Source organism: Rhinoraja longicauda, chromosome 3, assembly GCF_053455715.1.
Source record: "Rhinoraja longicauda isolate Sanriku21f chromosome 3, sRhiLon1.1, whole genome shotgun sequence".
Taxonomy (NCBI): Eukaryota; Metazoa; Chordata; class Chondrichthyes; order Rajiformes; family Arhynchobatidae; genus Rhinoraja; species Rhinoraja longicauda.
Window position 1 is genome coordinate 80,040,856 of NC_135955.1, and position 24,973 is coordinate 80,065,828.

Below are 24,973 nucleotides of genomic sequence, written 5' to 3' on the forward strand. Positions count from 1 at the left end.
GTACCAGTATTCTTTGAAATCTGTATCATCTTTATCCATTTCTTGAGGAAAAGAAACAAGTTGGTCGACATGCACAGTTTTGCCAGGCAACGACAACCCTCCTCCCCCACCCTTGAGTTTAACAAATATCTCTTTCCCAGTTCTGACAATGGGTTATCAACCTGAAACATTAACTATATTTCTCCTCCAACAGAAGCAGTCTGACTAGGTTAATATTTTCAGCACTTCCTGTTTCAGATGTTTTGTATTTGCAGTTCATTTGCTTCTCGGTATATATTAATTTTGTTTTTAAAGAGAAAACTGCTGTCACTGGGCCACTTGCTCGGGCAACAAGATCTCATTGCAGAAATCCTCTTGGCTCAAGAGCAGTCTATAATTAAAGCTTTTATTCAGCTTTTAACTCTGCATCTTCTACAGTAAATCAATAACCGTAACAGTAGGTAACCATAATGTAAGAAGAAAATGATGTCTATAGGGCAACCAGAAATGCAGGCCAGAGAAGATCATTCTAGTTGAGGTTAATGTTATGTAATGTTTGAGGACATGATGGAGGCTGAGAAGAATCGTGTACCTAGTGGTCATAGTGTTCAGTTTCCGATACCTTCTTCCCAATGGTAGTACTGAAATGAGTGTATGCCAGCATGGGGCGGCCTTTAATGTAATGGCAAGTTACAAAGAAGAATCGATATATACTTGGAAGTACAAACGTGGTTAAACAACCCAGCCCAACTATAAGGATCAGGTCCAAGTCAAATTGGGTGCATGTTATAAAACACGTAGTTTTGTTTTTTTGCAATGTTGGGCTAGTCTGTTCCAGCCTGGCACAATATTTAATCTAGATCAGATTTGATTTGCTTGCTATTAACATACACATCTTTTGTTCATGATCAATATAAAGTATAGTCAGTCTAGTCTGCAAACCTCAGGGTCAGTACTGACAGAAGGGGAAAAAATCCTGAAACTGGTCAGATTGTCTTTAATTTGTAGAATTATTTTGAAACGGAGAGAGAATGAGTTGTCATGCGATAGAGCAAGTGTGTTATTAGTTGGAAGGCTCTTTCAAGAATTAAGGCCTAAATAACCCTTGTCAGCACAAAGATGCAGCAAATGAACCAAAATTCTGTGTACATGATACAGCAAGTCAGATTAACTGTCAGCATTTGTTTACATCTGACAAAGTGACACAAACAAAACCCCCTCTACCTCCCACCACCACTTTCCCAAACTAGAAATTTGCTTAATACATGAAAATATCCAAGAATCTGTGGTTCATTTTATTTGCGATACTCAGGCATTGGTATATCATAACAATAGATTCATTTTACATCATGGAACCAGCTTCATTAGAAATTGGTCATCCAGATAATAATTACAAGATATTCACATATTTTATATTTTTGGTAAACTTTATATAAATACCAATAATTTATTAGGCACAAGGTATGCATGTACTACATAAAATCAAAAGCAAAAAGCTATTCCTTCAAGGACAAAAAAAAAACAAAAAATATTTAGGCTAAATTATACTGCACTTTTTTCTTCAAGTTTAATGAAGAGTAATTTTAGACTCGGTCACATCACAATTTTCCATCCAGAAATGTGTTCAATAGTTGTATGCCTACATGCAGATTTATGCTGGAGGAGGGTATTAAACTGAAATATATCCTCTTTTATTCCAGAGATAACAACTAAGTATCAGTACATCAAAAGGCATAATTAACTTCAGTGCGTTCACCCAGTATAATTTCACCCAAAATGCATTACTAATCGAATAACTCCAAAATGACCCTTTGCACACTTGTTCATAGGTCCTTGTCACATTTTCATAGAACTCAATTTAACAATGTTAAAAATGTTATTTGTAAGATATTTTAGGGCATTCTAAGGATGGTAAAGCTGTTTTCATTATTTTTTTTCTTAACCACTGAAAGTTGTTGTAAGGTGGTGCGAGCAATTTATTTTCAAAACAGGAAGACGTAAAATAGAAGACAAGTTTCTAAAATGGTCTGAATGTTAGGCAAATATAAGGAAATAAATGCTGATCCAAAATGGAGATACATTGGCAAGAAGGATCACAGCAGGACACAGGTATAACTACTTGGGATAAGTAGAGAAGATGCATTGATACTTGGGAAATAAGATTAAGGAAGAGTATTAAAAGCATGAAGAAACAAGGAACTACAGATGCTGATTTACAAAAACAAAAGACACAAAGTGCTGGAGTAACACAGAACAGGCAGCATCTCTGGAGAACTTGGTTAGATGAAATTTTGGGTCAGGACCCTTCTTCAGACCTATTTGTATCAGTCTGAAGGGTCACAACCCAAAATTTCATTTATCCATGTTTCCAGAGATTGCTTTGAGATAACGCAATGAACACAAGACCATATCTGGAATACCATGTACAGGACTGGTTTAAGGATGTTATGAATGGATGCAGTTCAGCGATGCCTTACAATATTGTTATCTAGAATGTCAGACTGCCCTATGAGGGAATGTTGGACAAACTAGGTTTGTATCTGCTAGAGTTTAGAAATGGAAAAGATCATTTGATTGAGTGAAAAGGATCCTAAGCAGTCTTGTCAAGATGGGTGTAGAGGAGAATTTAGTTTTGGGGAGATTCTTGAACTGGTTGTCACTGTTTAAAAACTTCAACAAGATGAGGCCTTTTTTCCCCTCTGGTGTTACCAGTCATTGTAACACTCTTCCTCAAAGAAGCAGGACATAAAGTGATGGAGTAAATCAGCAGGTCAAGCAGCATCTCTGCAGAACATGAATAGGTGATGTTTCAGGTTGAGACCCTTCTTCAGCTTCCCAAGTCATTCAGTTAAGTTCCAGACTCAGCACATGGGTGCAACTCGAGGATTCACTTCAGCTTGAATTGGTAATGATAGCGATTCTATTCAAGACAATTCGCCGTGGCAAGAAGGATTCAGCCCAGTGACAAAGTTTAGTCATCTAGTAAAACAATAACTTGGAGCACACATCCACTCTGAACTTATTCCAGTCTTAGTTTATTAGCTTCCTCACCTATCCATGTTCTCCAGAAATGCTATCTGACCCGTTGAATTATTCCAGGACACTGTGTTCTTTTGTGTATGAACCAGAATCTGCAGTTCTTTGTTTCTATGGTTCCTCAAGAAAACAGACTCTTTAAACATTGAGAGAGAGATTTGATAAGAGGGTGAAGGGTTATCGGCAGTAACCTAAGTTAAAATCAGATTGGCCATTATCTTATTAAATGGCATAGCTGATGTAAGGGGCTAAGTAGACTTTTTTAATAAATATATGTTGCTGATTGATTGACTATCCTGTGTTTTCCCATGCTCCTATTCATTAATTCAGTGATGTTAGGATTCCTTTAAAATTGCCACATCTTAAAGAATAAAGACTCATCATACATACTTTGGGAAATGAACTGGTTTTTAAAAAAAAAGAGATTCTAAGATGTTATACTACTCTTGTATTGTTTTTAGTGCAATATATAAACAGTTGCCAAAACATGTGATGTGACACTAGAGATCTGAATTACCCAAAGTCATATTTGTGCAGTCATAATTTAAGAGGTAGGTTACATGTCTGGGCAATGAAGGCAGTTGGCTTTGTAAACTTGATTGCATTTCTTTGGAATAATCCCACTTGATACTGGTTTTCAACTTTGTGAGTAGCTAAAACACGCATTAATAAAGTTCAGTCAGAATGAATCAGTCTTATTCAGACCTATTGAAAGTCATTAAACCAAAATGCTAATTTTCTTTCTCCACAAATACTGCCTAACTTGCTGCAAATTTCCAGCAATATTGCTTTGAGCATTTATTTATGCCAGTGAAATCAGGACCAGCAAAACGAGCAGATATAGTGTAGCACCAAAAATAAATTATACTTCCATTGACACAATTTTAAAGTTTATAAATACCGAGGATTGCTTTGAACAACCATTAATAAAAAGGCTACCCAAACCTGTTTAATTCCAATTTACAAATTAGGATAATTTAATAATTTGCTTCTCTGAAGTGTTTTTCTTCAATAAAATGAGTTTTTGCAATGTTTTTCTCTCAAGGTGCATAATTATATAATAGCACGTCAATGCTAGTGCATTAGTACCAGCATTTTATTATCCAATCAATCAGTCTTAAGTGCCTAGATCTAATCTTTGTTCGTTTTAGCTTCATCGCAAATCCGTTATCTTCATTGTAAACGAGAATTTTAATTTTAATTAATTTGCATGTGCAAAACAAGATTTTGCAGTGACCTGAGGAAGAAAGTAATCCTAACTGTATTGTTGATTAGTTTCACAGTGCTTTAAGTACATTGATTTACAGGCGCTGCTAGTATGTAGCTTCATCCATATTGTCATCACTAACTGCAAAGTCATCGCCATCTTCAAAGTAAGATGCAATATAGTCATTTTCCTAAAAGCAAATAAAGTACTTTCAGTATGAGCTTTCTCTAGATCACAAAGTACATGTACTGAAAAAAATATTGCAAATACTAGCAGACAATATATTATTTTACATTTTGGGCTATAAATGTGCAAATAATTTTAATGTTCACAAATTATATCCAAGCAATCTTTTAAAATAAATGTTAGAAGTGTTAAATATTGTACCTCTTCCAATTCCTCCTCATTGTATTCTTCTTCCTCAGCATTTTCGTCTTCTTTTTCCTTCTCTTCAGTCTCTTCATCTGATTTATTTTCTGTATCTTTCTTTTCTAGAACCTACAAGAACAATTGGTTTTAATCTATGAGAATTGAACACACACATGAATGTTGAACATAAGGAATCATTTATTTTCTTAAAAGTCAAAGACAGAAAATTTCAAAACCAAACAAGTAACTCCAACAGGATTCTGCAAATTCTATACAAAAGGGCTCTTTATCTAGACATATCCATAGCAGGGTACAGAGAACAGAGATAAAAACCATTCATTTAAACAGTAAAGGCGGACCTAGGTTGTATGCAGGTCCAGTGCTAAATTACATACTTCACAAGGAGTAATCAATAAGCTAAGCATCAATAAAGACTTAAAACTGACACTTATTTATTCAACTATTGTCGAGTGCTGAAGTTTTCTCAATTAATACAACAGATCATTCATGGAAAAGGGGATAATGGCAAAAGAGGATCGGCTCGGTTTGGAGGCAGGGAATGTGGGAAAATATTATGAAAGGAATATAGAGTTTTTCTGCAGCCAAAATCAGATGCAGTCTGGTAATAAAATAAACTCCATGGAATAGATTCGGAAAGGAACTGGGAAAAGCAAAGTTCAACCCACATTTCGCTTCAGAATGAATGAAGTAGGGAACTATGACACAAATTTTACAAAGGTAATTTGCAAAGACGTCAGGTCTTCACATTAAAAAGGAGGAACTGAAGGATATAAATAACTCTTCGATTATTTCTGCTGCCACATCATGAAGTCGATTACAAACAGCAAAAGGAAAATGTAACAATTTGATAGATGATGGAGCTTAACAATTTTAAAGTAGAGAAGCAAGCTCTAGGTATGGAATAACATTTACAGAATCACAACATAGTTTTACTGTTAAAATTATTAAATTGAGATTATTCAAATGTTACAATTTCAAATTAGAGCGTTTAATCACCTCGGTTAATGTGAAAAACTATAATGTTGATGTGGATTGGGAGCAACATAAATCAAAATGAGTATCACACAGTTTCTTCCCTGAAACATAAGTACTGTAATTGTATGCCCGCCTGGTCCTGTTTACTGACAATCTGCTCCCTCTGGCTGTAAAAGAGATCAGTGCAGACATTGTGGATGCATTTGTGATGATTTGCAAATTTTCCCTAGATTAGAAAATAGGTGCAGGAGGAGGCCACTTGGCCCTTCGAGCCAGCACCGCCATTCATTGTGATCATGGCTGATCATCTACAATCAGTAACCTGTGCCTGCCTTCTTCCCATATCCCTTGGTTCCACTAGCCCCTAGAGCTCTATCTAACTCTCTTTTAAATTCATCCAGTGAATTGGCCTCCACTGCCTTCTGTGGCAGAGAATTCCACAAATTCACAACTCCCTGGGTGAAAACGTTTCTTCTCACCTCAGTTTTAAATAGCTTCCCCTTTATTCTTAGAATGTCTCCTGGTTCTGGACTCCCCCAACATTGGGAACATTTTTCCTGCATCTAGCTTGTGGAACAGATGCAAATCCACTGCCCAAGAAAATTAGAGTGAAAATTAGGAACAAAATAGTTTGACACCTATTGTTTACAAAAATGTTGATACTTATTGTTAAAGAAGTAATAGCAAGGTTCTTAGAAAATCATGTTAGGATGGGTAAAGTCAAAATTGGTTTACGGAAAGGAAAAAAATGTTTGACAAATCTAAAATGGTTTAAGAATGCATCCAGCAGAAAGGTAAACAGAAAACGCAACGGATGTTTAAAAAACATAATACTCCAAATATTGTTCATAAAATAACGGCTCATGTCAAAGAATCATAGAAACAGGTGCGTCTGCCCAATTTGCCCACACCAGCCAATCTGTTCCAGTTTCACTGGTATCACCTGCCGACATTTAGCCCATATCCCTGCAAACCTGCCCTATCCATGTATCCATCCAACTGTTTCTTAAATGTTGGGATAGTCCCTGCCTCAACTACCTCCTTTGGCAGCTTGTTTCATACACCCACCACCCTTTGTGTGAAAAAGTTACCCCTCAGATTCTTATTAAATCTTTTCCCCTTCACCTTAAACCTATATCCTCTGGTCCTCGATTCACGTGCTCTGGACAAGAGGCTCTTTGCCAATCTATTCCTCTCATAATTTTATACACCTCTATAAGATCATCACTCATCCTCCTGCTCTCCAATGAATAGAATCCCAGCCTACTCAACTTCTCCCTATAGCTCAGACCCTCTAGTCCTGCCAACATCCTCATAAATCTTCTCTGTATCTTTTCTAACTTGACACCATTTTTCCTATAACATGGTGTCCACAACACTCAAAATGCTGCCTCACCAACGTCTTATATGGCACGATCTCCCAACTTCTATGTGTAGGAAGGAACTGCAGATCTGGTTTAAACCGAAGATAGACACAAAAAGCTGGAGTAACTCAGTGGGACAGGCAGCATCTCTGGAGAAGAAATGGGGGATGTTTCAGGTCGAAAAGAAGGGTCTCAACTTCTTATCGACTTCAGAAGGCTGTGGAGGCCAAGTCAGTAGATATATTTAAGGCAGAGATAGATAGATTCTTGATCGGTACAGGTGTCAGAGGTTATGGGGAGAAGGCAGGAGAATAGGGTTAGGAGGGAGAGATTGATCAGCCATGATTGAATGGCGGAGTACATTCAATGGACCGAAGGGCCTAATTCAGTTTCTATCACTTGATCTTATGACCCAAAATGTCACCCATTCCTTCTCTCCAGAGATGCTTCCTGTCCCACTGAGTTACTCCAGTTTTGTGTCTACCTCCCAACTCCTCAGTCAATGAAGGCCAACGTGTCAAAAGCCTTTTTGACCATCCTATCTACATGTGACTCCACCTTCAAGGAACCATGCACCTGCACTTCTCGATCTCTCTGCTCTACAACACTCCCGAGCCCCACCATTCACTGTGTAGGTCCAGCCCATGCTAACCATGTCAACAACCTGGAAAGCAAAATATGGAATAAATGGGTTACTTTTAGATTGGCAGACTATTTTAGTGGAGTATTACAAGGATAAGTGCTGCAATTTCAGTATTTGTTCATTTCTAGATTTTTGTTAAAGAAAAGGCAAATGCGGGTTCACAAATCCCCATGAGTGATTTAAATTCTGGTTGAGTGGATTATTATACCAGCCTTGGATTAATACAGAAACATAATTTAAGTCATTTGCCGTCCCTTGGGATTGTCTACGATAAATGCAGCCCCATATTGCCAAACTTCTGTACAGGTTCTTCTGTCACTATCATATGCATTGTATGGTAATGAAATATATATATCTATATATATTGCAGGCAGCCTCCCAAATCAATGCTGTTCCTGGAAACACTTTTAATTTAATTAATTACTGAACTGTCTTGGCCAAAGTTCAGAATGCACCAGGTAACTGCAATAGGATGAAATCAAGATGCAAAAAGTATAAATCACATGCACTGTTTACCTCCAGTTTCTGCATTACATCCTCATTAGATTTGTCAACCACAACTTTGGGACTCTTCATTTTAGAGACAGAGGGTGCATCTGCAACAGTTTCTGCAAAAAGATTTGGAATATAGACAGCATTAATTAGTAGTCTGTTTCACAACAATTCAAAATTAATTAAAGCTATAGCAACAGCAAGAATAAAAACTAAGCTGCAATTTGATATTATTTAACATTTATAAACATTTGAGAGCAATTTTATTGTTCTGTTTGCTTGTTCGCGATATTCACTTCTTCTTTGCTTACAATAGTTATTGACATTATCTTGACAACAGAGAAGTACTTGAGAGAGAAAAGATTTAATAGGGATCCAAGCAGAAACTCCCAAGGAATATAGGCCAAACACGGAAATGGAATTAGCTCAGATAGATATCTTGGTTGAGTAGGGACTGTTTCCATGCTGTAAAACTCTATGGCTTCAGGATTACGATACAAATTGCCATGTTCCAAAGATTTCATTTGAAACAAATGAATTTAATACAGTTACTCAAGGGAAGCAAATGCTTGCTTAACCAAGATCAAAAAGATGAAGAGTAAAATTATGATATTAAAAAAAGATCTTATTTTCCTTTGTCATTTATGCAGCACTTGGAAGCTGTCGGGACAGAAGACACTGCCAGTCTGAGCGGTGGACAAGTCTGTGAGGCAAAATGTGGTGCTGAGGCAAAGCAGAAGAGACCGACGTCAGGCAGAGCCGTGGTGGTAGGGGACTCCATCGTGATAGGTACAGACAGGGGTTTCTGCGGCAACAAGCGGGATTCAAGCATGGTGTGTTGCCTCCCTGGTGCCAGGATCCAGGACGTCACGGACCGAGTGCAGAGCTTCCTCAAGGGTGAAGGTGAGCAGCCGGAAGTGGTAGTGCATGTCGGCACAAACGAAGTCGGGAAGACGAGGAAAGAGATTCCGCAGCGTGACTTTAGAGAGCTCGGAAGAAGGCTGAAAAGTAGGACCTCCAGGGTGGTTATCTTCGGTTTGCTTCCAGTTCCTTGTGCTGGTGAGGACAGGAACAGGGAGATAGGGGATCTGAATATGTGGCTGAGGAGCTGGTGCAGGGGGCAGGGATTTAGATTCTTAGACCACTGGAATCTGTTTTGGGGTAAGGGTGATTTGTGCAAAAGGGACAGGTTGCACCTCAACAGGCGGGGGACCAGCATTCTGGCAGGCAGGTTTGCCACTGCTACACGGGTGGGTTTAAACGAAATAATTGGGGGGGGAGGGGAGTGTCACATGGGATAGACAAGGATGGAGTTAAAGGGAAAGAGACTATAGGAAAAGTTAAGAAAGACCCCAGAATTAACGCGTCAGAAAGCTCATGAAGGGATAGGACGGTATGGCCAAGTGTAATAGGAATCTATGTGAAAGATGAGGTGAGTAAGGGATTAAAAGTATTATATATGAATGCGAAGTATAAGAAGTAAAGTGGATGATCTTGAGGCTCAGTTAGAGATTGATAGATGTGAAATTGTGGGGATTAAAGAGACGTGGCTGCAGGAGGATCGGGCCTGGGAACTGAATATTCAGGGTTATACATCCTGTAGAAAGGAAAGGCAGGTGGGCAGAGGAGGTGGGGTAGCTTTGTTAGTGAGGGATGAAATTCAGTCCCTTGCGAGGGGTGACATAGGGACTGACGAAGTAGAGTCACTGTGGATAGAGTCGAGGAATTATAAAGGTAAGAAGACACTAATGGGAGTTATCTACAGGCCCCCAAACAGTAACCCGGATATAGGGTGTAAGTTGCAGCAGGAGCTAAAACTGGCATGTAACAATGCCACTGTGGTTATGGGGGATTTCAATATGCAGGTAGACTGGGAAAATCAAGTTGGTTCTGGATCCCAAGGGAGTTTGTAGAGTGCCTCCAAGATGGATTCTTAGAGTAGCTTGTACTGGTGCCTACCAGAGAGAAGGCAATTCTAGATTTAGTGTTGTCCAATGAACCAGATTTAATAAGGGAACTCAAGGTAAAGGAACCGCTTGGAGGTAGTGACCATAATATGATTAGTTTTAATCTGCAATTTGAGATGGAGAAGGTTAAATCAGAAGTGTCAGTATTGCAGTTGCACAAAGGGGACTATGTAGGCCTGAGAGCGGAGCTGGCCAAGGTCGAATGGAAAGGGATCCTAGCAGGAATGACGGTGGAACAGCAATGGCAGGAATTTCTGAGCATAATCCAGAAGATGCAGGATCATTTCATTCCAAAGAGGAAGAAAGATTCTAAGGGGAGTAAAAGGCAACCGTGGCTGACAAGGGAAATTAGGGATGGAATAAAACTAAAAGAAAAGATGTATAACATAGCAAAGAGTAGCGGGAAGGCAGTGGATTGGGAATCTTTCAAATGACAAACGAAGGTAACAAAAAGGGCAATACGGGCTGAAAAGATGAAGTACGAGGGGAAGCTGGCCCAGAATATAAAGAAGGGCAGTAAAACGTCTTTAGGTATGTTAAGAGAAAAAGATTAGTAAATCTAAATGTGGGTCCCTTGAAGGCAGAAACGGGTGAAATTATTATGGGTAACAAGGAAATGGCGGCAGAGTTGAACAGGTACTTCGCATCTGTCTTCACCAAGGAAGACACAAACATTCTCCCAGATGTACTAGAGGACAGAGGATTTCGGGAGATAGAGGAACTGAAAGAAATTTGCATTAGGCGGGAAATAGTATTGGGTAGACTGATGGGACTGAAGGTTGATACATCCCCAGGGCCTGATGGTCTGCATCTTACTCAAGGAGGTGGCTCTGGAAATCCTGAATGCATTGGTGATCATGTTCCAATGTTCAATAGATTCAGGATCAGTTCCTGTGGATTGGAGGGTAGGTAATGTTATCCCACTTTTCAAGAAAGGAGCGAGAGAGAGAAAACGGGGAATTATAGACCAGTTAGCCTGACATCGGTGGTGGGGAAGATGCTGGACTCAATTATTGAAGAGCTAATAATGGCACATTTGGATAGCAGTAAAAGGATTGGTCCAAGTCAGCGTGGATTTACGAAGATGAAATCCTGCTTGACTAATCTTCTGGAATTTTTTGAGGATGTTACAATTAAAATGGTTGAAGGAGAGCCAGAGGATGTCGTGTATCTAGACTTTCAGAAAGCCTCTGATAAGGTCCCACACGGGAGATTGGTGAGCAAAATTAGTGCATGGATAGAGAATTGGTTGGCAGACAGGAACCAAAGATTAGGAATAAATGGGTCCTTTTCCGAATGGCAGGCAGTGGCGAGCCGCAAGGCTCGGTGCTGGGGCCGCAATTCTTTACACTATATATTAATGATTTGGATGATGGAATTAGAAGTAACACTAGCAAGTTTGCAGATGACACAAAGCTGGGTGGCAGTGTGAACTGCGAAGAGGATGTTAGGAGGTTGCAGGGTGACTTGGACAGTTTGAGTGAGTGAACATATGTCTATTGTCTATTATAATGTAGATAAATGTGAAGTTATCCACTTTGGCGGCAAAAACAAGGAGGCAGATTATTATCTCAATGGTGTCAGATAAGGTAAAGGGGAAGTGCAACGAGACCTGGGTATCCTTGTACAGTAGTCGCTGAAAGTAAGCGTGCAGATACAGCAGGCAGTGAAGAAAGCTAATGGCATGTTGGCCTTCATAACGAGAGGATTTGCGTATAGGAGCAAAGAGGTCCTTCTGCAGTTGTATAGGGCCCTGGTGAGACTACATCTTGAGTATTATGTGCAGTTTTGGTCCCCTAACTTGAGGAAGGACATCCTTGCTATTGAGGCAGTGCAGCGTAGGTTCATGAGGGTAATCCCTGGCATGGCAGGACTGTCATACGAGGAAAGATTGGAAAGACTGGGCTTGTATTCACTGGAGTTAAGAAGGACGAGAGGGGATCTCATAGAGACGTATAAAATTATAAAAGGACTGGACAAGCTAGATGCTGGATAAATGTTCCCAATGTTGGGGGAGTCCAGAACCAGGGGCCACAGTCTAAGAATAAAGGGGAGGCCATTTAAAACTGAGGTGAGAAGAAACTTTTTCACCCAGAGAGTTGTGAATTTGTGGAATTCTCTGCCACAGAAGGCAGTGGACGCCAATTCACTGGATGAATTTAAAAGAGAGTTAGATGGAGCTCTAGGGGCTAGTGGAATCAAGGGATATGGGGAGAAGGCAGGCACAGGTTACTGATTGTGGATGATCAGCCATGATCACAATGAATGGCAGTGCTGGCTCGAAGGGCCAAATGGCCTCCTCCTGCACCTTTTTTCTATGTTTATGTTTTTATGTCAGCTAGAAGACTGAATTCAAGTTAAAGTTACTCTCTCATGTGTACGACAAAGGCATATGATTTTATGCTCTTCATGTTTGATCTTACTCTTGTGTGAAAATAGCAAACATTCAAAATTAAAATATCAATAACTAACTTTAGCACCTATAGCCTTTGATTCCACCAGCCATTAGTTAATGCGTAATTGGGTATTTTAAGTGTATTGCCCAAAGAAAGCCACCTGGTGCATGACTTTTCTTTCTTAATATTATTAATAATGTAGATTAGTTTGGTTTATTTGAAGATAAAGCATGTAAACAGGCCCTTCGGCCCACTGTGTCTGCGCATAACCAGCAATCACCTATTCTAGCGTACATACTAGAGATAATTTACAGAAGCCAATTAACCTACAAACCCATACATCTTTGGAATGTGGAAGCAAACTAGAGCACCTGGAGAAAACCCATGCAGTCACAGGGAGAATGTACAAACACTGTATATACAGCACCCGTAGACAGGATCAAACCCGGGTCTCTGACGCTGTAAGGCAGCAATGCTACCAAATGTGCCAATCCAATACACTGATGTTTCAGTGAAACCAAAATAGTTCATCAGCAAATGCATCCCTTGTTCTTTGAAATATTTTACCTATTCTTTGAAGTATTTGCAGGGCAAGGAAACACCCTCTTAACATCTATCTCTCCTTTAGCTAATGAATCAGTGCACAAAAGTCACAGTATAACTCTGAGTGAGATACAAGTTCTCATCACCGGAACATTGCTGCCAGACTGGGTTAAGCCTACTTGAATCCTCCTTCACTAATCTATCGATGGCAGATGCATCTGTTTCCGTGCTGTATCTCTAAACTAAACTCACAGAGTAACCGGCCTACATACAGTAATGATAATTACGACAACGAATACATGTGTAAAACAGCACAATGGTGCAAGATTCTAGTCCAATCCAAAGTAATGCTCAAAAAAGTCAAGAGTCAGAACTGTTTAATTGCAAATTACTGTATGTTCCAGCAATGGAACAATTAAATTCATTCTTGATGCAGCATTACAGGTCCATTAACACAAATAATTATTACACACCCGTTGTACTGCTGCATGCAAGAATATCATTGTTCTATTTTGGGACATATGACACCAATACACTTAGAATATTTTGGGATATATGACTTTTGACACTTGCTAATCAATAATACAATAAATTAATCATGATTAAAACTCGGAAATCAGACAATAGTAAAGCAAAAAAAAAAGTCCATAGTGCAACCAAAACAAAGTCCATAGTAGATCATTGTTATTAAGTTTGTGGATAGTGTGGTGTTTTTTTTGTTTGTGCTTTACACTTCAAACTCCATCCACAAGCCAGTGAGAGCAGCAATGGCAGATGATAGACAATAGACAATAGGTGCAGGAGTAGGCCATTCAGCCCTTCGAGCCAGCACCGCCATTCAATGCGATCATGGCTGATCACTCTCAATCAGTACCCCGTTCCTGCCTTCTCCCCATACCCTCTCACTCCGCTATCCTTAAGAGCTCTATCCAGCTCTCTCTTGAAAGCATCCAACGAACTGGCCTCCACTGCCTTCTGAGGCAGAGAATTCCACACCTTCACCACTCTCTGACTGAAAAGGTTCTTCCTCATCTCCGTTCTAAATGGCCTACCCCTTATTCTTAAACTGTGGCCCCTTGTTCTGGACTCCCCCAACATTGGGAACATGTTTCCTGCCTCTAATGTGTCCAATCTCCTAATTATCTTATATGTTTCAATAAGATCTCCCCTCATCCTTCTAAATTCCAGTGTATACAAGCCTAATTGCTCCAGCCTTTCAACATACGACAGTCCCGCCATTCCGGGAATTAACCTAGTGAACCTACGCTGCACGCCCTCAATAGCAAGAATATCCTTCCTCAAATTTGGAGACCAAAACTGCACACAGTACTCCAGGTGCGGTCTCACCAGGGCCAGACTGGCCAAAATGAAGGTGAGGGATGGAGCATTATATTCAGTGATCTATTGGCTATAAGGTTGGTGAAATAGTTTTGGAATCCCTGTGACATTACACAAAACCAGCTTTATAGAAAAAAATGTTTCTTTCCTTGTAATAAACAATCCCTGATGTAATCAATAGTACTCCACTAACCTGCCACAGGATCCAAGTGTTTGTTTTAAATTATTTCCCCAGTGCAAATCAGCAATCTTAGGATGAAAAGACTCTATACGAACTCCACGATAGTGTCTCGCATGGGAGACACTATCGGGACTTCTATGTCTGTCTTTCGATGTACAGAGTTCTCAGACTCAAATTCGTGTTACTATTTTCAAAGTGTGTCACAGGACAGATAACAAAAAACTGCAGAAGTATGAAGATGATTATACTATTCATTATTTCCTGAGAAATTTAAATGGTTAATGGTTTTTCCATTTAAACTAAAGAGTGTGTGTCTGTGGAAGCCTAGTTGAATAAATGAAAATTGACAACTTTTGCACACCAAATATAACATTATAAATCATACTTACTTGCTTTTTTTAACACTTTTGTTCTTGGTTTTAGCTCCCGTGGAAGTCTCCTCCAATCTATGCATTCACATAATAATTAGCATGAGGGTTAGTGGAAACTATTCAATAAATGATAAAGTAGCCTTTTTTTCAGTCTTTCACCAAATTTAGCTGAGAATAAATGGTTCTATAGGAACTTACACATATTCCCCATTGTAAAATTGTGTCAGAAAACAACTTTCTCCTCTATAAAATAAGTCCAGTGCCTCGGAAAACCATTGATATTTCCTCCCAAAGTTACGGAAATGAGTGATGGAAATTGATGGTCTCAAGAAGAGTCTCGACCATAAATGTCATCCATCCATGATCTCCAGAGATGCTACCTGACCTGCTGAGTTACTCCAGCACTTTGTGTCCGGGAATGAAAGTATGATGTGTACTCAGAGAAATTAACTGTGCTATAGGATGAGATCTAGACTATAAAGCCATTCAAATAGTCTTTTCAGGAGGCAAAGTTCAGAGGGTTTCAAAAGCAGATGAGGTGAAAACAGAATGGAGATAAACAGTTTCACATGGCTGAAAGTAAGCAATCTTTAAAAAAAGAAAAGGTGGTGGGATGGACAGGAAACACAGCAGAAGAAAGATTATGGGGCTGTGAATACTTAGTGTCCCAGGAATGATTTGAGCAAGCTGTTCATCGTCTGCATTTTGAATAATAAATGCACTTTGTTTTTGGATTCATCAGCTCAAATCTACAAAATCTGAAACAAATCTCTTCCTTCTTATCTGATATTACTAAAAGTCCTAAGTACTACTGGCAATTCTGGGTTAAGGCCTCTTTAGGCTGACTGCCTTGCCCATCTGAATGACCTCTCTCACAGTATGAGCCAATTGTGGTGTATTCCCACCTTAATATCTCTCCCCTAACTTCTCTGATTGAAATATATGGCACTGATGACTATTTGAACATCATTAGTCAGGTTCTATATAGAATATAGATGGATTTATACCAGTATAAATAAAGTGCAATCCAAAAACCTTTGGATGATTTTTAGCATTCAGCAAAATCACTGGGTTACTTTGGGGTGGACTGGTGCGAGGCTGAGATGCTGAGTATACTGGAAATACATAAAAATGCACTAGCACATTAATTTGTAGTTACCTGGTATCCAGTTCTTGTTGCCATCTTTTTCCGTATACTTCTGCGTATACCTTTCCACATCTAAATTGAAGAAATATCTTTCAAAATGGCATTTCTTATTTTTTCAAAGCTACTTCACAACACAATATTATGGTTGTATCGTTTATGGTTACAATCAGTTCTTAGTAGTGATCATTTGAGAATATGTTCAACTGCTCATCCCACATTACAATAGACAATAGACAATAGGTGCAGGAGGAGGCCATTCGGCCCTTCGAGCCAGCACCGCCATTCAATGTGATCATGGCTGATCATTCTCAATCAGTACCCCGTTCCTGCCTTCTCCCCATACCCCCTGACTCCGCTATCCTTAAGAGCTCTATCCAGCTCTCTCTTGAATGCACTCAGAGAATTGGCCTCCACTGCCTTCTGAGGCAGAGAATTCCACAGATTACATTACTCTTGTGCAGAATTACGAAATGAAATAGTCAATTTTATATAATTCTGTCAACCTTCTAAACAGATCAAATATCACCAGTGATTCGGTTTCCAACGTTAATTTATTTTTACCATGAGTGCCACGTGGTGGTTAGTATAAAAGCATCATAATACTAAAAGCAAGATCATGCGCTGATTTTCAAATCCCGTCTTTAACACAATGTTAAGAACATAAAATATACCATAAGACCTATTTCACATGAACACCCCACCTTGTTGTCCATTATCCCATTTCCAACCACAAATCAGTCTTTCCTCCCCCACCCGTGACTTCCAGTTTTACCATTTATTCTTTCCCTTTCGAATTTGGACATTGTTGGCATGGTCAACATTTATTGCCCATCCCTAATTGCTCTCACAAGGTCAATGATGCTGAGCCATCTTCCAGAACTGTTACAATCCTTTTGGTGACAGTATGCTCACTATGTGGACACCAGGATTTGGACATTGTGACAATATGATAGAAACTGTCCTGCAAGTGAAGAAGGGGTTATGTCTCCATCTGGGCTGTGCAGTAGTTATTAAGGAGCAATATATCGACATAGAAAAAAAATTTTACTTCAAAAATAAACTTTTATGAATATGTACAGGAGATGTAAAAACATTGGAATTTAGAAGGATGAGAGGTGATCTTATCGAAACGTATAAGATTATTAAGGGGTTGGACACGTTAGAGGCAGGAAACATGTTCCCAATGTTGGAGGAGTCCAGAACAAGGGGCCACAGTTTAAGAATAAGGGGTAGGCCATTTAGAAAGGAGAAGAGGAAAAACATTTTCAGTCAGAGAGTTGTGAATCTGTGGAATTCTCTGCCTCAGAAGGCAGTGGAGGCCAATTCTCTGAATGCATTCAAGAGAGAGCTAGATAATGATAGCGGAGTCAGGGGCTATGGGGAGAAGGCAGGAACGAGGTACTGATTGAGAATGATCAGCCATGATCACATTGAATGGTGGTGCTGGCTTGAAGGGCCGAATGGACTAGTCCTGCACCTATTATCTATTGTCTATTGCATGTCTTTCATTATTGAGTTTATACATTCCTAATGTCATCAGCATATACATTTATCATCTAGACCCATTCTACGTACAAGGCACCATTACGATTTACGTGACCTCTTTAGACAATAAAAATTACAAGTAGTTGGAAAGGCTTTTTTATCCAGTGCTTAGCCATTCAGCGTCAATTGGCAGGACAAGCTTAAGAGTGCAGCCCTTTCTCAGAGCTTTTGTGTTGGTTGCACCAAAAATTCAGTCCATTTCTCAGCACGTACTCCTCCATCCTGAAGTGTTCCCGTGGCAGCATTCCCTGACGGACATCTCATGGTACTGGAAGACCAACAAGTTTCAATCGAAAAAGTCTCTCATCAAGTTGACAATCTTACTGGGAATAATCCATAGATTAGAAAGTGCTTTGTAACGCAGCTGCTTGGGATGAACCACGACAAGGATCTTTGCATCCTTTTCCAGAGTTTCTTTTGGAGAAATCAACTTGGAGGTGGGTGATCATCTCGAACTCGTCGCAGCAGTCGTGAAGGCAATGTGCGTGGGGATCGAGGCTGCAACCATGTAGGAACGATGTGGCGGTCAGGGCTTCTCAGTGTGGTCACGGTGCTTTTAGACGACTTCTGGCGATAAGGGATTTTGACAAAATGTTTTGACCATCTGATCTGGGAACCATCCCACATGATCCATCATTTGCCTGCAGGATGTTCCATGCTCACTGCTGCCTGTTGTGGTCAAAGGTGTTCTCTATGAAAGAATCTTTCCATAAAGGACAGATAGTGTGGCAATGCCAAACAGAATGGAACATTGTGTGGCAAGGAGGCAATTGTTCCCGCTGCAATGTATCTAGTAATGAGGCTATCTAGATAGACATACAAGTTCTTACCTTTCTTTTCAATGGGAGCTTCAATGTAGTAAGGCAGCTTCTTGCAGGTTCCCCTTAACTCCTGCTTCAAGGCAAGGATATAGTTTACATCTTCCCCTGTATTCAAGGGGACAGGCTTAAATTCTGTGGGCTACAGATTGGTAATGCTGATTATCATACAGTACACATACATAAGGCAATAACATAGCTGAAACCAAAGAGTATATTTTTGAACCAAAGAAAAATTCCATTCAGCCAAATAAAACTCTATTCACTGCAGCAAAGAATTCCTAATCATGTTTTTAAACTTTTCACTCACTTAACAAATTATTTCATGTTATAACCGAGACTTTTATTTTATTGAAGGTGTGAACTACAACTATTATCATGACTACATGTTTCCTTTTATTTTTGTCTCTTTCTAATGTTACAACAACCCATTGCGAAAATCAACTAATATAATACTGGAGACATGAGTTTACCTGCAAGAGCATGAGAAATACGAACAGGAGCAAGCTACACATCCCCTGGAGCCTGCATTTCATTAGTTCCCTGCACATCTAATCAAGGCCTCAACTCCACTTCCATGCCGATTCCCTATAAACCTTACCTCTCCTATAGCTGAAAATCAGTCTCTTCGTCTCTCTTAGATGCTGAAAATCAGCTTGGCCTTGAATATATTCATTGATTTAGATTCCTACACTCTCTGGGGCTGGAAATCCTAAAGATTCAGAAGCCTTAGAAGATATTGCTCCTCCTTATCACGTTAAATGTCTGATCCATTGTTCTAAAGCTATCCGCAGGCTCCAAATTCCCACACAAATTAGAACTTTTCTCTCAGAATCTACTCCATCAACACCCCAGGTCCCACAAATAATTGTCTTATACACTTCTTTACCCAGAGAGAGAAGCCTTACCCTACCACAGAAAAGACAACCTCTTTATTCCAGAAAACAATACAGTGAACCTTTTTTCCACTGCCACCATTGCTGATACATCCCTAATTAAATATCAAGACCAAAAACTAAATAATGCTCCCAGTGTGGGCTCAGGCACATTCTGTACTTTATATTCCACCCCTCCGCAATAAGGAATAAAATTATATTTTACTTTCTAATTACTTGTCTCCTAACTGTGTTTCATGGTGGATCCCCACAACCCCATGAACAGCATCATTCAATCAGCTCTCATTAATTAAATAATATTCAGCTTTTCTTTTATTCTTATTAAAGCAGATATTCTCACAATAATCCCCATCTGCTAAAGTTTTGCCCATTAGTAAATGGGCAGCATGGTGGCACAGCGGTAGAGTTGCTGCCTTAAAGCGCTTGCAGCAATGGAGACCCGGGTTCGATTTCGAAAATGGGTGTTATTTGTACAGAGTTTGTACGTTCTCCCCATGACCACGTGGGTTTTCTCTGAGATCAGTCTTCTCCCACACTTCAAATGACTTGGATGAAGGGATTAAAAGTACCATTAGCAAATTTGCAGATGATACAAAGCTGGGTGGTAGTGTGAACTGTGAGAACGATGCTATGAGGTTGCAGGGTGACTTGGACAGGTTGTGTGAGTGGGCGGATGCATGGCAGAGGCAGTTTAATGTGGATAAGTGTGAGGTTATCCACTTTGGTGGTAAGAATAGGAAGGCAGAATATTATCTGAATGGTGTCAAGTTAGGAAAAGGGGACGTACAACGAGATCTTGATGTCCTAGTGCATCAGTCACTGAAAGGAAGCATGCAGGTACAGCAGGCTGTGAAGAAAGCCAATGGAATGTTGGTCTTCATAACAAGAGGAGTTGAGTATAGGAGCAAAGAGGTCCTTCTGCAGTTGTACAGGGCCCTAGTGAGACCACGCCTGGAGTACTGTGTGCAATTTTGGTCTCCAAATTTGAGGAAGGATATTCTTGCTATTGACGGCGTGCAGCGTAGGTTTACTAGGTTAATTCCCGGAATGGCAGGACTGTCATATGTTGAAAGACTGGAGCGACTAGGCTTGTATACACTGGAATTTAGAAGGATGAGAGGAGATCTTATCGAAACGTATAAGATTATCAAGGGGTTGGACACGTTAGAGGCAGGAAACATGTTCCCAATATTGGGGGAGTCCAGAACAAGGGGCCACAGTTTAAGAATAAGAGGTAGGCCATTTAGAACTGAGATGAGGAAAAACTTTTTCAGTCAGACAGTTGTGAATCTGTGGAATTCTCTGCCTCAGAAGGCAGTGGAGGCCAATTCTCTGAATGCATTCAAGAGAGAGCTAGATAGAGCTCTTAAGGATAGCGGAGTCAGGAGGTATGGGGAGAAGGCAGGAACGGGGTACTGATTGAGAATGATCAGCCATGATCGCATTGAATGGTGGTGCTGGCTCGAAGGGCAGAATGGCCTCCTCCTGCACTTATTGTGTATTGTCTAAAGACGTACAGGGATGTAGGTAAATTGACTTGGTACAAGTGTAAATTGTCCTCTGTGTGTATGTAGGATGGTGTTTGTGTGCGGTGATTGCTGGTTGGTGCAGACTCAGTGGGCCGGAGGGGCTGTTTCCACGTTGTATCTCTAAATGAAACTAAACCTCTTTATAATGCAGACTCTGCCATTCTCACAATTTGTTTTCATGGCATAATGTAACAAAGAATGTCCCTTCCGCCTGCTCGCCCAATCTCTTTACCATCTGTCTTTTATTTAGTCAGCAAATTTCACTGCAATGTCCTATGTCCTTTCCTCTGGATTGTAAATAGTTTGAGCTCCAGCAATGATTTTTCTAACACCCCACTCGACAACCTAAAAATGGCCATTTAATCCCCATTCTCTTTGCTGTTGGTTTGTCGAAACTTCTCGTCCGCTAATTTTGATTAGACATTCATTTGAAGTGCAAGTGACCCTGCTACACATCACTTTCAATATTCCTCTCTCTCTGTCTCTTCCTATGAAGAAAAATGTGGATCTCAACTGATATCGCCCACAATGTGCACCTGTGTTCAGGAAATCAGGAAGTGCCAAAACATGACCTTGTCCTTAGTAAAAGGAGTACTTTTCTAAAAACATATTCTGTGGAATAAATGGAAATAAAGCCATAAGAGTTAAAACCCATAAAAAGGAATTAATAATCTTTTAGAAGGTAGAAATCTTTCTTCACAATTTACAAGCAGCAAAATGGCCATTTTATCTAATTGGATTTTAGTCAAAACAGCCCAGTAGGTCTGGATCACAGATGAAGTGGAAATGCTTTTCCTCCATAATTTCATCTTCCAGTGGAACTTCAAAAACTGGTCAAGGATTAAACATGCTTGACTTCTATCTACTAAATTTACATGTCGAGGAGGAACTTATTTAAAACATTTGATTTCAAGGGGTCTTGGGGAACATGGTTTCATTTTTGGGAGAATCTGACACTTTAAAACAGGCAATGCATTTCTCCAGATGAAGCACTGGTCAATAAAATTGGACGCAAAACTGTGAATTCACTGTTCAGCAGTATTAATCTTCTGACCTACAATACCCTCACTTGGGTCAGTACAAAACCACCAGGGAGATCATCTCTCCAAACTGTAGCAAACCAGCCACATGGCAACTCCGAGGACAGCGCAGCTTCCATCGTATCTGAGCATGCTCCGAAAAGTAACTGCATAACCACCGAGTCTAAGCGAGAAGAGGATTACTGCATCTGATTTATATACTGCAGTGTGAACTTCGTTCAGCAGCACGGCTTTTAGCATTCTAACCCGTCTTTATAATATTACAATTTCAGCAAAAAATTAAATTGCACCATGTCGACAGTTAAATCATTTCACCTTACTATGCAAATAAATTGCGTGAAACGTCTTAAAACATAACTACTCTTCCGATGATTCGAGACAGCGAGGGGGAAATTCAACAATTGTCAAAGAGTGGAACGGGAATGGATTCCCCCGCCCCGATAATGAATTGTATCCATAACAGCTCCAGTAGATGTTTAAAAAGTTTCATAAGAAAATAACTACAGATGCTGGTACAAATCGATTTATTCACAAAATGCTGGAGTAACTCAACAGGTCAGGCAGCATCTCTGGAGAGAAGGAATGGGTTTCAAACCAACATTCCCGTTATTTAAAACATAAAGTGCTGGAGGAACTCAGTGGGTCAGACAGCATCTGTGGAAGGAAATGGACAGACAACGTTTCGGTTCGGGATCCTTCTTCAGACCGAAGAGGTTCGGTGCCCATTCCCTGAAGAAAGGACTCTCGACCCGAAACGTCGCCCATCCCTTCTCTCCAGATATGCTATCCTGCCCCGCTGAGTTACTCCAGCATTTTGTGTGTGTGCCCTCCGCAGATGCTGCCCGACCCGTTGTCTGAACTCCTCCAGCACTTGGGGTGTTCGACTCAAGATTCCAGCATCTGCTACTTCTTCTACCTCCGTCATTTATTCTGCTCACAATAAAACTGGGCCGGTTGTAACTCAATTAGTCAATGTCCTCTTATCTGAACAGCGCAGGGAACACGGGCACCTGGTTATAATCCACATTAGTATCATAGAAACATAGAAAATAGGTGCAGGAGTAGGCCATTCGGCCCTTCACCGCCATTCAATATGATCATGGCTGATCATCCAACTCAGTACCCCGTACCTGCCTTCTCTCCATACCCCCTGATCCCTTTAGCCACATCTAACTCCCTCTCAATATCAATATATCAATAGTCAATAGTCAATAGTCGTTTATTTGTTACATACACATAAATGTGTAGTAAAATGAAACATTACCCGCAGTTGAACAATAAGACCAATAAGATTAATCAATAAAAATGCAATAACACATACAATCACAACTAACACCAAACAAAAAGAAACATCCATCACAGTGAGTCTCCTCCAGTCCCTCCTCACTGTGATGGAAGGCCAGAATGTCTTTTTCTCTTCCAAAATATCAATTTTATGTATTCGAGAGGAAGTCCCTAATATTAGGCACGCTTGCATTATAAAAGAAGGGTCTCGACCCGAAACGTCACCCATTCCTTCTCTCCTGAGATGCTGCCTGACCTGCTGAGTTACTCCAGCATTTTGTGAATAAAAACCTTCGATTTGTACCAGCATCTGCAGTTATCTTCTGATCCATTATAAAAAGAGATGGAGTGATTGCAACGATATTTCACCACCTTGTACTCCACTGTATGATTTATTGGTCTGTCCCTTTCAGACCAAGACTGCTCCCACCTACCGGAAATAAAGGCAGCGGTGTACACCCAGTGTCAGGTAGAGACTCGCCTCGGGAAAAGCCGATAGCTTCGATATTGAAAGTGAACTGTGCTCTGCCTCGGCCGCGTCCCCTCCCAGACATCGTGTGCGGTCTGATGTCCCCCCGCGCCTTGTGTCAGGTTGTGTGTCCCGGGCCCTGGGGACAGCGGCGGCTGCTGCTGCTGTTGCTACTACTGCTACTGCAGCGGCGGCTCCAGCTCCAGCTCCAGCCCGGACTGACCACGCCTTGATCACCAGTGTGGCACCTCCAGCCGCCTCGGAAAGCGCCGACTCCCTCAACCAACTTTGCATTCGAAGCAATTCCCCAAGTCGCAATTGACTTCAGAGTTTTGCCTGAGTTTCTGTGTAAGTAGTCCGTGCGCATTCCTATTTAGGAGAGGAGCACCTGGTTGGCATTTTCCGTCCGCACCGGCGAGCAGGGCGGCTCGAAGAAGGACCACGCATGCACCGCTTCTGGCTGACCCGCCGGCCGGCCAGCCAATGTCACATTTCCTGACTCAGCATTTCCCCAAACAGCTTTGTCATGTAAATCAAACAGGCAACGATGGTGGGTGGAGGAGCATTTTTTTTTTTTTTTTTTTGGAGACGTGACAGAAATAAGTACAAAGGAATTTATTACTTAAAGGTGAGAGGGAGATCCTTGCAGAAGTTTACTGACTTCAGCAGCAGTAATCCAAAGCAACTGCTTTCGGTTTCAAACGTTAGTATGGAAACAATATATTTTTTCGCGAGGGTCAGTAAACTGAAGGCACCATGTTTACTAACTACAGGCTTTCTTATTCCCGTTTTTACAATTTTAAAATAATGCTACACAAAATCACTTTTTTTTAAAAAAAACACTGCTGCCCTTTCCTTTCCTCCCAGAAATGTTATAAGGATGTTCGATTTCCGGCGTATGATATGGTGGGACATATGTGCCACCAATTATGTGAATGGGGGGCTACAAATAAATCTGAAAAGATGTTTGGACTTGGCATTGAGGGTAACTATACAACATGTGCTACGTTCGTAGAGGGGAGGATTCCCATTCTCAATGCATACATTGCACGTTTGCCTCGCTGGCTGATTAACTTTAATAAAGATATAAAAGCCATTAAGATAATTTCTGTGTATATTTTGTGATTTTAAAGTATGTAGCATTCTGATGCTGGAGACTTAAATAGGACATCAGAATTTTCAATTACTGTGTGGGGTAGGGGTGAGGTGAGACACCCACAAAAGCAGCATTTTAATTGAGAGTGTGATACATTCAAGGTCTCCAGCTGTTCAATGAATCCTGTCCCACACAAACCACCCCCTGCCCAGGTACCTTCCCCTGCAACCGCAGGAGATGCAACACCTGTCCCTATACCTCCTCCCT

The 24,973-nt window shown here is 40.5% G+C and overlaps 1 protein-coding gene across 1 annotated transcript; it reads right to left on the minus strand.

The window, feature by feature from the left end:
* Positions 1–4,297: 4,297 nt before the first annotated feature.
* polr3g (polymerase (RNA) III (DNA directed) polypeptide G) lies at positions 4,298–23,695 on the minus strand. The gene is made up of 7 exons (XM_078397040.1): positions 23,576–23,695; positions 18,405–18,534; positions 16,042–16,101; positions 14,901–14,957; positions 8,111–8,202; positions 4,610–4,720; positions 4,298–4,412 (listed from the first exon to the last, which is right to left on the minus strand). The coding sequence occupies exons 1-7, from the start codon at positions 23,693–23,695 to the stop codon at positions 4,329–4,331; spliced, it is 654 nt and encodes a 217-aa protein (XP_078253166.1). The 3' UTR covers positions 4,298–4,328.
* Between the last annotated feature and the right edge of the window lie 1,278 nt (positions 23,696–24,973).